General features: G+C 46.2%; 1 protein-coding gene across 1 annotated transcript in view; it reads left to right on the forward strand.

The window, feature by feature from the left end:
* focad (focadhesin) overlaps positions 1-14,211 on the forward strand; it is a 73,957-nt gene extending 59,746 nt beyond the window's left edge. The window contains exons 33-43 of the mRNA XM_064343952.1: positions 1,757-1,828; positions 3,007-3,109; positions 3,675-3,884; positions 4,162-4,277; positions 4,550-4,810; positions 4,920-5,009; positions 5,738-5,915; positions 6,645-6,742; positions 11,930-12,181; positions 12,768-12,843; positions 13,655-14,211. Of these exons, the coding sequence (XP_064200022.1) occupies positions 1,757-1,828; positions 3,007-3,109; positions 3,675-3,884; positions 4,162-4,277; positions 4,550-4,810; positions 4,920-5,009; positions 5,738-5,915; positions 6,645-6,742; positions 11,930-12,181; positions 12,768-12,843; positions 13,655-13,728 (1,530 nt within the window). The 3' untranslated portion in view covers positions 13,729-14,211. The remainder of the gene's footprint in view (positions 1-1,756; positions 1,829-3,006; positions 3,110-3,674; positions 3,885-4,161; positions 4,278-4,549; positions 4,811-4,919; positions 5,010-5,737; positions 5,916-6,644; positions 6,743-11,929; positions 12,182-12,767; positions 12,844-13,654) is intronic.
* Positions 14,212-14,331: the final 120 nt, after the last annotated feature.

The following is a 14,331-nucleotide window of genomic DNA, read 5'->3' on the forward strand; positions in this document are numbered from 1 at the left end:
GAAACGGCCAGCCCAGACGGCAGCGGTGTCAGAGAGGAGGAGGAGGAGGGAAAGGGGTGGAGAAGAACAGGAGACGGAGGACGGGGAGATGCTCTGTCTTTCTGTCCTCCCTCCCCTGCCTTTAATTCCGTCCTGGGCCTGAGTGTCCGGGACAGGCCCTCCGAGGGTGGGGCAGGACCCCGTGGAACCGGAGGCAGAGGGGTTCCACGGGCGCCCTGGGAGCGGCCGGCTCCGCTACGCCCCCTTAGCTTCGCCCCTGTCTCTGATCTCTGAGCAGCCCTCTTTATTTCACTCACTGTACCGATTCGGGAGACAGACCTAAGTGAAATCGGCATGTTTGTTTCCTGGGTGGTCTGGCAGACAGGGCAGTTTGCGTGCACATAGAAGCACAAGAACACACAGGACATTACATATTTAAAAATGACAAGATTGCAAAATGGCGGTGTTAAAATGAGTTCTGTAAACTCTAGGTTGTCATGCTTCCCCAGCAGATGCACTCCCGAGTTATTTCGGGAATTTTGCCAACGTGGGAAGTTTTGTTGCATTGCGTCACTAGGGAGCGCACTACAGACAGGCATCGTGATTTAGAGCTCCTGTAGTAAGAGGTAAGTGCCACCAGGGTGTGCAGTTTGATTAAATTTAAGCCATTTGCAGCTGACCTGGGGGCCTGACTTTTAGTGATGTGAGAGTGGGAGAGTTCCGTGTGCCACTTGACAGTCAGAACTACAATGAGCTGTCTTGTTTGAACCAATCAGCTGGCTGACCAATGCAAAACCAGTACAGAGCTGACTAGTCCAGACCAGAGAGCGATGGAAAATGGTCGCTCTGCTAATTTTTGGCTTCACAAAGGCTTCTCAAAATAACCATGTATTGACTTTGATCTCGTACCCCCGTCTTACTGGTTGCATGTCTTTTATGCCAGATTTGAAAAAACTGTACGGTGTTACTACATAGCAAAGCTGATTAATTTAAGGGAAGTTGCATTTCTGGTATTACTTCGACAGTAAACATTCAGAAATGCTGTTGTTGTATCTAGGGGATAACACAGGTGTAACTCCAGTCCTGGAGGGCCGCAGTGTCTGCAGGTTTAACTCCAGTCCTGGAGGGCTGCAGTGTCTGCAGGTTTAACTCCAGTCCTGGAGGGCCGCAGTGTCTGCAGGTTTAACTCCAGTCCTGGAGGGCCGCAGTGTGTGCAGATTTAACTCCAGTCCTGGAGGGCCCCAGTGCCTGCAGGTTTAACTCCAGTCCTGGAGGGCTGCAGTGTCTGCAGGTGTAACTCCAGTCCTGCAGGGCCAGTGTCTTTGGGTTCGTGAGGTGTCCTGAATGTTGCATTACGGCTCACTGACTAACTGCTATGTTAGCATCCGTTTCCTGCCCTGTGGTTTGGCCACTGTGTATCTACTGTGCCGAAGGGTTAGGCCTGAAGAATGCTTGGTAATGTGAATATGATGTTGGGTGCATTAAAATCACCGCAAAGTGCTTTAACCACCTGCAATAGAAGTGCTGAACAGCTTAACATTATTGATTATGATTGCTGGTGTTATAAAATGGTGGTTGTTATAATGTAAGTTGCACTAGTGTGGTTTTGGCTTGTTTGTATTCTCAGAGGATTTGTCCCAGGGTTTGTAGCCCTGGGTTTGACTGTGTGATCAGGGCACACGTTCCTGCAGTCAGGTGGATGGGCGATGTGACGCGCCGCGCGGTGCGTGAGCGCTCGTACCCCACCCACCGATCAATAGCCTTCTCTCTCCCGCAGCTCAAGTGTGAATCAGAGCAGCCGTCCCAGCGACAGAGCCGGCTGAATGAGGTCATCAAAGCGGTCACACAGGTGAGGTTCCCTGTTGTACAGGTACGGCGACAAAGCAGAAATTACCTTCAGGGTTTTTCCTGCGTTGAAAAGCGTCTTTTCAAGCCCCCTAAGCCACCTATTGGAGAAGTCGCGCAAAAAAAAAATCCTGTAAAACGATTATAAATGGTCCATGAATTTATTGGTACAATTACATTGTCAGTGTTACTGAATTACAAGTTTTTAAAGTGTTCAATGCTTTCCTGCAGCCTTACACACACTAAATTTACTACAGTAGAATTAATAGCTGTAATACATGTGAGATTACCTTGAGTACAGAGCTATAACACAGGTCAGATTAACTGGAGTACAGAGCTATAACACAGGTGAGATTAACTGTAGTACAGAACTATAACACAGGTGAGATTACCTGGAGTACAGAGCTATAACACAGGTGAGATTAACTGGAGTACAGAGCTATAACACAGGTGAGATTAACTGGAGTACAGAGCTATAACACAGGTGAGATTAACTGGAGTACAGAGCTATAACACAGGTGAGATTAACTGGAGTACAGAGCTATAACACAGGTGAGATTACCTTGAGTACAGAGCTATAACACAGGTCAGATTAACTGGAGTACAGAGCTATGACACAGGTGAGATTACCTGGAGTACAGAGCTATAACACAGGTGAGATTAACTGGAGTAGAGAGCTATGACACAGGTGAGATTACCTGGAGTACAGAGCTATAACACAGGTGAGATTAACTGGAGTAGAGAGCTATAACACAGGTGAGATTAACTGGAGTAGAGAGCTATAACAGGTGAGATTAACTGGAGTACAGAGCTATAACACAAGTGAGATTACCTGGAGTACAGAGCTATAACACTGGTGAGATTACCTAGAGTACAGAGCTATGACACAGGTGAGATTACCTGGAGTACAGAGCTATAACACAGGTGAGATTACCTGGAGTACAGAGCTATAACACAGGTGAGATTAACTGGAGTAGAGAGCTATAATACGAGTGATTAATTTGAGTGACTGACAGTGCAGATCCGTAGCACAGAGGAGTACCCAGAGTGATTCACATTAACACAGGTATACCAGTGTTTGTTGAATTTTCTGGTGAATACAGGGATAGGCTGAATAAATTGGTAATCATTCATTGTTTCTCCATCTCTCTTTTCTCTCTCCTCCTCTACCTCCGGATGAAGATCATCACGTTCTCTGGTGCGATCGGCCTGCAGACCAACGCCTCCTGTCTCCTGGGACATCTGCACCTGGCTCACCTGTCCTCCAGTCACAGCCGGACTTCAGGTGAGTCAGGGACGCTCTCTCTCCCCTTCATCCTCTCTCTCTCTCTCTCTCTCTCTCCCTTTCTGGTAAAATGGTAAATGGACTGCATTTATATGGCGCTTTTATCCAAAGCGCTTTACAATTGATGCCTCTCATTCGCCAGAGCAGTTAGGGGTTAGGTGTCTTGCTCAAGGACTACCTTGCGGACACCCCCATGGCGCAGGTCTTACCTCCCTACGCCTGCTCAGATCATATCTCTCTCCCTCTCTCTGCTATTCCCCCTTCTCTCTATATCTCTCTCCCTCTCTCTGTATTCCCCCTTCTCTCTCTCTTTCTCTCTCTCTCTCAATATATCTCTCTCCCTCTCTCTGTATTCCCCCTCTCTCTTTCTCTTTCTCTCTCTCTCTGTATCACCCACCTCTCTCTCTCTCTCTCTCTCTTCCTCTCTGTATCCCCCACCTCTCTTTCTCTCTCTCTTCCTTCCTTTCCCTGTATCCCCCTCTCTCTCTCTCTCTCTCTCTCTCTCTCTCTCTCTTCCTCTGTCTGTATCCCCCTCTCTCTCTCATGTTCTCTGTTTCCCTCTCAGTTCCCGTGGACTTTGGCTACCTGTCGGAGAGGAGTGTGCTCAGAGCAGCAGTAGACTTCCTGTCAGAGGCTGGGCGGAAGGGTCCGGAGTTCTCTCCCCCCAGGCTGGTTAAAGTGGCGCTGGAGCCCCTGGCAGCGGTGGGCATGAACTACCAGTACCCCCCCCTCAACTGGAGCACCCTCCTCTCCCCTCTCATGAGACTCAACTTCGGTAATGTTTGGAGCAGTGCTGTGCGTTTAATGCACACGCACATGCACACACATACCTGCACAAACAAGCACACACACACACCTGCACAAACAAACACACACACACACGCACACACACCTGCACAAACACATTCACACACACGCACACATACGCACATGCACGCACGCACGCACGCACACACACACACACACACATGCACGCATGCACACACGCACTCTCACACGTTTTCTCACACACCCGTGTCATGCTTGTGTGTCCATGCTTTCCGTGCCTTTAGGTGAGGAGATCCAGCACCAGTGCATGGAGCTGGTGATGTCACAGTCGCAGACCTCTCAGAGTGCTTCTCTCTTCCTGGGCATGTGGCTGAGCCCTCCTCTGGTCCACAGCCTGAGTGTGAGTAACCGGGGCAACGGCACCATACTCACACTACCTTACCATACAGTCTGGGACCAGCAGTCACTGTAGCATTATGCATATCACGTACCTACAAAAGCGCCATGTTGGAAACTGTCTGAACTGCTTCCTCCACATTGCTTTGTGCTAAATGTTTGGAATACATGAAGGCATGGGGACGTGGGGGTAGCTGCAGTGTTGTGACCACTAGGGGGTGCCGTAGAGTAACAGAAATGAAGGATTTTTTTCTGATGCGCTTGCGTTCCCTGCAGCCTCGAACCCGAGCGCAGCTGTACCGCTGCCTGCCCCTGTGGATGCAGCACGTCGCGGAGGACAAGCTCCAGGTGTGCGCGGGGACCCTGGGGGTCCGGCACTTCGGCCAGGACGGCGGCCCCCAGCGCCTCCCGCTCTGCCGCGCCCTCCTGGAGGGCCTGTCCCGCGCCATGGCCCTCCCCAACCCCTCCCAAAACTGCTGGGCTGTCCTCTGCTCCGCCGCCGAGAAGATCTTCGCCCTCCTGCCCGACCGGATACAGGTCATCCATCTGCATTCCAGCCCGCTTATCTTTGATGCCGTTGCTGTTGTTCTCCCAGGGGGTTTACTGAGGAAGTGTGAGCCATCTTTCTCCTTCATTCGTTTCACAGGACGGTGAGCTGGGCCTGTACGTGGGAATCGCCAAGTGCCTGTCGGAGATGACCGACACGGAGATCGACAGAATCACTCGGGTCGCTGAGGTAAAGCGATGGTTGTGAAAGTAAAAGAAAAAGAGGGGAGAGAACTACAGAGTATGTGTCAACACTCTTTTTAAAGTAGTGCAGAATATGTTACCAGCACTGCTGAATGTGCTTTTTACTTTTTGTATTTTTTTTATTGCTAACCATGCAAATATAGTATGGACATTTCAGCTGAAGAGCTTTCATAAACCTTCTTTGTCGTTGCTGATGTAGTCTGCTTAGCCAAAATATCCAAACTGTTTTTGCATTCAACCAATGAAACAGTAAGAAGTATATTCGAGAGTGCTGGTATTTTATTCTGGATTGTATTTTTTTGAACCGGGCACCTAGTAATTTTTTTTTGTAGTAGTGAATTGAGTCTGCCCTATAATTCTAGTCAACCATGTATAGTAGTTGTGGACACAGGTATTTGTCTGAAGGAGCCTTGTAATAAAAGTGTAGTGTGAAAGTGTATTGCATGATTTTGAGTGATTAAAGGGATAGTTCACTTCCTGGAGTTTTTAAATAATAGTTCAGCAATAGTGTATGTTTTGAGTTTACCCAGATGTCTGTCCCTTTAAGTGGCACCAGGCGGAGCTAACTGGGAGCTAACTGCGTAATGATGCTGTTACCATAGGTAGTGTTTAATGGTGCTAATGTCATACAATATTTGCAATGATCCAGAGCAAGTAGGCTGTCAGATGATCTTTATTGTGGGATGTGTGGTGGTGGTGTGGCGCCCCCTGCAGGCTAACATAGAGAAGACGGGCTTTGTCCTGGCGTACCTGAGCTCCCAGGGCAGGGTACCTCTCCTGGGCCTCAATGATGTCATCGCTGCCGCACTAAAGGGGGCGCGGAGGGAGGAGGTCAGCTGGCTGCTCCTGCAGAGCTTCTACCAGTCCCGCCTGGCGTCCAGCCCCAACACGGGTGAGAGCGGGGTCGCAACACAGGGGCCCCAATGCAGGGGCCCCAACACGGGGCCCCCCAGCTCCCCCGATTCAAACTGGTCTGCTAGAAGTTTTCTGCAATAGATTCAATTAAATTCATATAAGATTTCCCTGCCCTCTCACCCCCCACAGATACACTGACTCTACTGTAACTTACTCTTCTCTAACTTGCGTGCTTGTTGATTTGCGACTAGCAGTCTCAAGGTTATGGTCGTCTTTGATGCAGCGGTTATGACAGTAGCACCAATGGCCACACACAGCTCAACCACCGCTCTGCCTCAAAGCCTGCCGTCATGGCAACCTATTTCTCAGTTCCATTTTGATTCAGGCGATTCAGGAAGTGAATTGCAATGCAGTTCATTAATTGAAAAATTGCCCATGGAATGTTAATGGAAACTTTACATTCACCAGGTCATGAATTGAATTTCAATTAATTTCCTTGAATTTCAAACAAAATTGACCCCAGTCTTAGTATGTGGGTGATTTATAATTAATGCTTTCAGAATAAGTAGGCCTTTTATGTTTGTCCTTCGCCCCCTCAGTAAAAATGAATTTTTGAATATACGTTGAATACGAAATGTATTAAATAAATATTCATTGATAAGTCTTACAGTGCTTATGTGGGACGTTTGTGCATTAAGTTGTCTGTAGGCCTTCCTGGGTCCCTTGGTTACCGGGGCAACTGCTAAGGATGCGCTGTTTGTTTCAGGGGTGACGAAAAGGATGGAGTGGCTGCTGGAATTAATGGGTCACATCAGGAATGTGGCCTATGGGACGACTCCAGTGGGGAGCGGGGACACCAGACAGGTGCGTTAACGTCACATCCTAATACTTACCTGTGTGAATGAGGATTCCTGACAGGCGTGTTAACTTCACATCCTAATACTTACCTGTGTGAATGAGGACTCCAGACAGGTGTGTTAACTTCACATCCTAATACTTACCTGTGTGAACGAGGACTCCAGACAGGTGCGTTAACTTCACATCCTAATACTTACCTGTGTGAACGAGGACTCCAGACAGATGCGTTAACGTCACATCCTAATACTTACCTGTGTGAATGAGGATTCATGACAGGTGTGTTAATTTCATATCCTAATACTTACCTGTGTGAACGAGGACGCCGGGCAAGTGTGTTAATTTCATATCTTAATACCTGTGTGCAGGGGCGTGTCTACGGGTGGGCTGGGGTGTTCGTTGCCCACCCAGAGATAAGCCTTTCCCACCCAGAGGAATCATCTGCCCATCCAATGAAAAATCACCGTTATAGCTATTTTTTGAATGTTCGTAGTTTAATTTTGTCATTGGACATCAAAAAATGCACTGCTTTCCTATTGGTCATTTTGAAGGTGTGGGCGTGCTTAGTCAGTGCTGCTCCTTTACATTATCGCCAAACCACGACACTTCTTCACAGTTCACATATGCGGTACAGACACGGTTAAGTGAACTGCAAAACCTGTTTGTAGCTAGCTGCTCTCAGCAATCCAATTAAAACTGTTAATACTTTTGATTCTTGTTCATTCTTTTCTTATAAGAAAAGGTTCTTATAAGTTATATTAGTAATCTTGTATAGTTTCACAGTTGAGCTTGCACGTTTTGCAAGCTGTGTGTTTAAGTTACCAGCTCACTTGGTGGCCATTGGTTTAGTGATTAGCTAGCTGGCTAGACAGCATTTTTATATAGCCATTTCCGTGGATAGAATTGCATTTATAAGTGTTATTTTCTGTTAAAAACATTTAATTCATATTCAGGGAGATAGCCAACTACTCGCAAGTTAGATGACACGTGTAGCCATTTACTAATACCATTGAACCGTTTCAGGCTGGAAAATAACCCGTTAAAGCAGAGAATTTGCCGAGTTGTCTTAGAATCTTTATCGCCGCAGAATGCAGCAAGGCTGGCAGCATCGGCATAGCAACGGACGCCGCAACGAAACTTAAAGCACGTCACAACGGGTACAACAGCTGTTTTAGAATGTCATTGCATCGTTTTTATAGCCTGGATCAAAATCGGCGTGACAGTGCCAAATGAGACATTTGTCTAGTGTTACAGGGTTTAATTATTTTTTTATTTTCCGTGGGGTAATGGCCCCGGACACCCCTACAAAAGTTGGATGCTGTAATTGTATTCCTTTTGTCGTCGTCCCCTCCCCCCCTTCTCAAAATTAAACTACGCCCTTGTTTACATGCCCTATTTAGGAAAAGCAACATTTTTGCTGTTGCCCACCCAAATAATCCAAATGCCCACCCAAAGATGACATCCTAGTAACACCTCTGCCTGTGTGAACAAGGACACCAAGCAGGTGTGTTAATTTCATGTCCTAATACCTGTGTGAACGAGGACACCTGACAGGTGCGTTCATTTCACGCATTTGAGGATAAGGACACTAGACATCCACTCCTGGCGAACACGATTGCATTTATGTTTGCGCTCTTACCCAGAGCAGCTTACTTTTCTTTTTACTTCCTTCCATAGAGCTGGATTTATTTTACGGAAGCAGTTGAGGTTGGGACCTTGTTTACTGACACAAGCGCGGTGTTCTACCTGGAAATTGAATCTGAAACCTCTTGATTTGCAAACCCAGTTCCCTAACCGTTATACTACACTGCGGCCTCTTCTCGCACACCTTGGCAGTTCCATGGTGTAGTTCCAGAGAATTCCATTTTTATTTTTGGCACACATGTGAGAACAAAGAAACATTCTATTGCCTCAGTGTCAGCACATTCTTTTACCCCCCCCCCCCCCCTTCCCCCACCAGTATCTGCGTGGGTGTCTGGTGAGTAGTTTGCTCTTTCTCAGTAATTTAGCACACTGACAGTGAGCCAGATGAAACAAATGATTTACTCTGCCCTTGATCTCTCCTTTCTTGTGTAAAAACTGCTGCTTATGAACCACTTATAAACCACTTCTCCCTCTGCCAAGTGATTGGCTAAGTTTAGAGTGGGTGGAGCTTCCAGCTCTTACACATGGGCACAAACCTTTAAGTGTGGATTTAATGTAATTATCTTGTGCTGTATCCTGGTTTGTGCCTGTGCTTGCATGTGCGTGCGTGCGTGCGTATGCAAGACCAACTTGAGTTCTCAAGATGGGTTCAGCAGGATTACAGTCTTCTGTTCAGTGTCTCTTCTCCAGGGCGATATTCCAACAGATTCCTTATTTATCCCACTATTTTGAGCTAAATGAGAAAGGAACTGGCCTGAATTCCCTGGATCACTGCACTTCTGTTTTTTCATATTTTGACCTTTTCTTTCCTGTAGTTTTTTTTTTTTTTGGGGGGGGGGGGGGTTGGGGGGGAGGGAGGTGTTGGCCTGAAAGTTTGTTGAAGTAGGTTTTACATTATTTCACTGCATCTCATGTTTTCTGACTGTTGTGAGTGAAGTTTCAAAGTGAGCTGCATCCCTGTTCAAAATCTTCATACTTTCTCTGTGCAGTAATACGATGATAAATCAGTGGGTTTTTTTCACGCACATGCTTTTTGTCTGTCAAAAAGCTGGTCCACTGCCTGTCCTGTTTGTTTTAATGTGGGCTAATGTGTGACTCTTTTTTTATTGTTTACAATACAAAACGGGTACGTCACAGCAAAAATGAAATGAAAAATGAAATGGAAGACATGAAAGTACAGGGTCAGTATACAGTCTACAGTTATTTCAATCGTTATTTTCTGGCACCAAAAATTTGAATTTATGTCCTTTTCATTTTCCTCTTACCATTACTTCTTCCCAGCATATTTTTGTATGATGCAGCTTTGATAATTTCATCCATCCACTCTCTCAAATCAGGGGTTTTAGGGCATTGTCAGTTAGGTATTATCATCTTGGCAGCTGTAATAATGGCAACGTTTACCAGAGTAAACTTGTTATTTGTTATATTGGATACCTCTGTTCTGTCCTCGAGAAGGCAGAGAATTTTACACCAGAATGGATATAGCAGAGACCGATCCCAAGTCATATGAAAATTTGTGCCCACCCCCTTATGACATTTCCAGCACAAATTATTATTAGCTAGCCTCATTTTGTGATGTGTAACTCTTGTTATTTACAGTATAGATTCCATTAAAGTGTCACTTTAACTTCATTAATAAATATTTACCTCCTGTGCCGACTGTCTGTATTACACTGCATATAGATTAAAGGCCTCATAGCTCTGACTAATAAAGTTTTTTCAAAAACTCCATGTGAGGAAGCCATAGGCATTTTACTGGGGTGGTTACAGAATTGAATGGCTTTCTTTAAAGCAGTACCAACTCATAACTGAACCATGGCAAAACATCTGTCTGACCACCGCAGTAGGGGATATACACTGCTTGGCCAAAAAAAAGTTGCACTCTAATATTTTGTTGGACCGCCTTTAGCTTTGATTACGGCACGCATTCGTCGTGACATTGTTTTGAAAACCTTATGCAACGTCACAAGATTTATTTCCGTCCAGAATTGCATTAATTTCATTAATTTATGAGGCAATAAAATGAAGTCAGCTGAGTACCTGAATGTACTGAATGACCAGGTTATCCCATCAATGGATTTTTTCATCCCTGACGGCACGGGCATATTCCAGGACGACAATGCCAAGATTCATCGGGCTCAAATTGTGAAAGAGTGGTTCTGGGAGCTTGAGGAATCATTTTCACACATGAACACCAGAGTCCTGACCTTAACCCCATTATGGGATGTGATTTGGGATGTGCTGGAGAAGACTTTATGGAGTAGTTCGACTCTCCCATCGTCAATACAAGATCTCAGCCAAATATTTATGCAATTCTGGAGGGAAATAAATGTTGTGACATAAGGTTGTCGAAACAATGCCATGAGGAATGCGGGAGACTCTTTTTTGGCCAGGCAGTGTACATCAATAACCTTCTCTGCTCAAATGCTGTCATTCAAGACCCGCTTCATATCTTAGATCGCTCCCAACTTGCAAAAATGCTTATTGCATAACACCATTTAATAACTTCTGCCTTCAGTGAGGCCTGTGACTTCCTGCACTGCTGTTGTTTGTGTCATTGCGTGTGACAGTCGCAACAGCGGGGCGCTCATTTTCAGAATTAACATTAATGAAGAACTACGTGATGATAGATGGGCTATCGGGGAGCAGTGACTGAATGGACTGGCTGTACTTTCTGTTGAGAGCGTCAGAGCCTCAGAGCTGAATTTGAAGGAGATTGTTGACCGTGTTACACAACGCCAGACTAGTCGGGTGCCCTTCAAATGAGTGCTTTATGCAGCAATGCCAAATGTAGCAGGCCCTGACTGGCCAGTGTGCTCCTGTCATCATACCCAGAGAACATTATAAAACCTGTCAGGTTTCAGAGTCCACATGGTGACGAGCAATCAATCCCCAAGGCCAACAGTGGCTTACATCAGGCCCTGAGGCAGTCTGTCATTTACATGTGTTGACATTTACTATTTCCGCTATTGCAGGTGTGAGTTATCTCGGACGTGAGGAATGCATGTAGTTTCCCACCAGCCTGCTCTACTAACATTCCCTCATTTATCCTCTGATCACCTTCTCAGTTAATGACTTTAAAAAGAGGTCATGGGTCCTAAACTCAAGCCCTGGGGAGCCTGAACCTGTGACAGTCTGGAATATTGGCCCTAACCTATGTTAGGAGAGAATTTACTGGCTAAGCTATTCCAGGAGTCCCCTAAGTCAGGGATCCTCAACTCCAGTCCTGAAGGGCCACAGTTTCTGCAGGGTTAACTCCAGTCCTGGAGGGCCACAGTGTCTGCTGGTTTAACTCCAGTCCTGGAGGGCCACAGTGTCTGCAAGTTTTATGTTTTACTTTCTGTCAGCAGCCAGTTTACACCTTGTAAAAACAAGTATGTGGACTTTTCACTCGATTAGTAGCTTAAACTAAGCACTCAAGCGCAAAGAAAACCAGCAGAAGCTGTGGCCCTCCGGGACTGGAGTCTGTCAGCCCTGGTGTAGGGTAAGGACTGAGGGTTGGAGCCAGAGAGGGCTGGGAATGACCACGTCTCCTTTTCCTTTTCTGCACAGGCTACAGACTTCCTGCTCCGCCTCTTCAGCTCTGCCGTGCTGTCCTGGGCCGACCACTCCATGCCCCTGCTCCTAGGGGTCAGGGCCCGATGGTTTCCAGGGAAACAGGATTCTGAGTCACCCGATTGGTCCCACGGTCTCTACGGCAGCCGCTCGGCCAATGAGAACCCCGCTTCACAGTGCCTGCTGGGCCTGCCGTGCAGCATCCAGCTTATATTGGCCAGAGAGCCCTGGAAAGGGCAGACTCAGAAGGCACGTTTCGGTCACTTTCTGGTTTGTTTTAGGTTCACCTTCTCAGACAGACTGATTTCCACAGTCTATAAGGGTGGAGAACTCTGTTCCTGGAGGCTTGTATCCATTTCTGGATTTAAGAAATTATATTGGAAGTCATTTATGTAACACTTTAGCTATTAACATTTTAGTAGTGTAGTAAGAAGCTTAGGACTGATAGCTAAAAAAAACTTTTTGTGATATTTTACTGTGGTCTAATCTACTTGGGGTTTATGCAGTTCACTGGCTAATTGAAGTACAATAATTGGTGTATAAAGTTGCCCCTTTTTCAGTAAAATGAGTTCTACCTTAATAATATGGGTTGCTTAATGCTCACATTGTGTGGTGTGAAACTGTGCTTCATGGAAAACCACTCTCTGCCTCCACCATTTTGATTATTTGTTGACAGACAGTGGTAATATGTTGACCCAAGCTTAGCTAGCAGGTTAACCTAAAGCAGCCATTCACCCAATGAGCTGTTAAAACCATTAGTGCTGTTTGTATTTACAAACTGACTTTCACAATGAACCCCAAAAACATTGAAGCTAAACTTGTGTTTCCACCTCAGTTTATAGACTGGCTCTTCAGCATAGCAGAAGGTCCCAGAGAGGGATTATCCGAAAAGTCAATCATCGCTGCCAGAGGTGAGCCCACGGGTTGACGTATGCACGTGAACTCCGCTCTTTGAACCTGCCCTTCTGTGCCCGCGTTAAGCGGAAGTCAAGGGACAACGTTTCATAGACAAGGGCTGCCCTGCCCTGTTCCTGGAGATCTACCGTCCTGCAGGTTTTCACGCCAACCAGAACAATCTTATCCAGAGCGACTTGCATTGTATCCAATTATACAGCTGGATATACTGTATACTGGAGCAATGCAGGTTAAGTACCTTGCTCAAGGGTACAACAGTAGTGTTCTACCTGTGACCTTTAGGTTACAAGATCAACTCCTTAGCCATTATACTACACTGCTGCTCCAGTTCCGTGTTCTTCACATTAAACCTTCTGTCCCCCTACCTGTTGAAGCTGAAGAATTTTGTTTTTATGTAACATTCTGCAAAATTAATCAGCAAAATCCATCTAGGGGGTGTGGCCTGGTGCAACATTGTGGCAGCAGATCTTTTGTACTGTAATACAGCAACCGAAACTGTGCAGTATGACTGGACCTTCCTGTAGATAAGCAGAGGATAATGGAATGAATGCAAGAGTTGAGTATCTTGTTGAGTTTATAGAGAATCTGTGGTGGGACTGTGCTGCCATCTTTAACCCCCACATCCCCCTCCAGTTCTCCAGAAGGGAGAAGTTGGGGAAAGGTGTCAGGGACGAAAGTGCCAACTATCTGGTTTCATAGCCAGATGGATTACAGTCTGACTACAGTTTGCCAACTCCAGTCTCTGCTGAATTGAAAAACTGATGGTTCCATTTTGTATCCTCCACCATCTTTGCCCTCCCTCCACAGCTGCCCTTTTATCTCTGAGGAACTTTCCAGAATTCAAGAGGAAGGTGGTATGGACCAGAGCCTATGGGTGGTAGGAAGAGGAATCAGGACCCCCCAGCCCCCGCCTTCGCCCCCCTCTCCGGTGCATAGCCAATTGCAGCTCAGTTGTCCTACAGTTCCTGGGTGCACAAGCCTGCAGCCTGTTGCTTTCTCGTCCTCCACCGCAATGCCTCATTGGAGCATCCAGAGAACCAGAATTGCTCATTGGCCAGAGCTGCAGGGGTGATCAGGGAAGAGCTACCAAGGCAAATTGAACTCCAGCCCTGAGACCACAGACATATCTTTCATCTCAAAAATGATAACTGACATCTTTACGTCCACCTTTTTCAAAATAAACTCAGAGAACACCGTCCCTGCTCTGGTGATGACATCCAGTTGCATATCAGTGTTTATTATGCACAGATCTATGAAAATGACAGTGTTAGCTTGGCACGGACACATTTTTGGCAGCGTGGCACACGCCAAGGAAGGCTTGACAGAGGAAACACATCCATGCCAATAAAAATGTAAAGACCTGACTGCGAGTGCTGTCTATTTTGTTGGAATGTACATTTATTACACTAGGGATCCTGCACCCACTGAAATAATTAGATAATTAGAGCTGAGGCACGTTTGAACTTTCATATTTTGTGCATATA

This window comes from Anguilla rostrata, chromosome 7 (genome assembly GCF_018555375.3).
Source record: "Anguilla rostrata isolate EN2019 chromosome 7, ASM1855537v3, whole genome shotgun sequence".
In the NCBI taxonomy this organism is placed as follows: domain Eukaryota; kingdom Metazoa; phylum Chordata; class Actinopteri; order Anguilliformes; family Anguillidae; genus Anguilla; species Anguilla rostrata.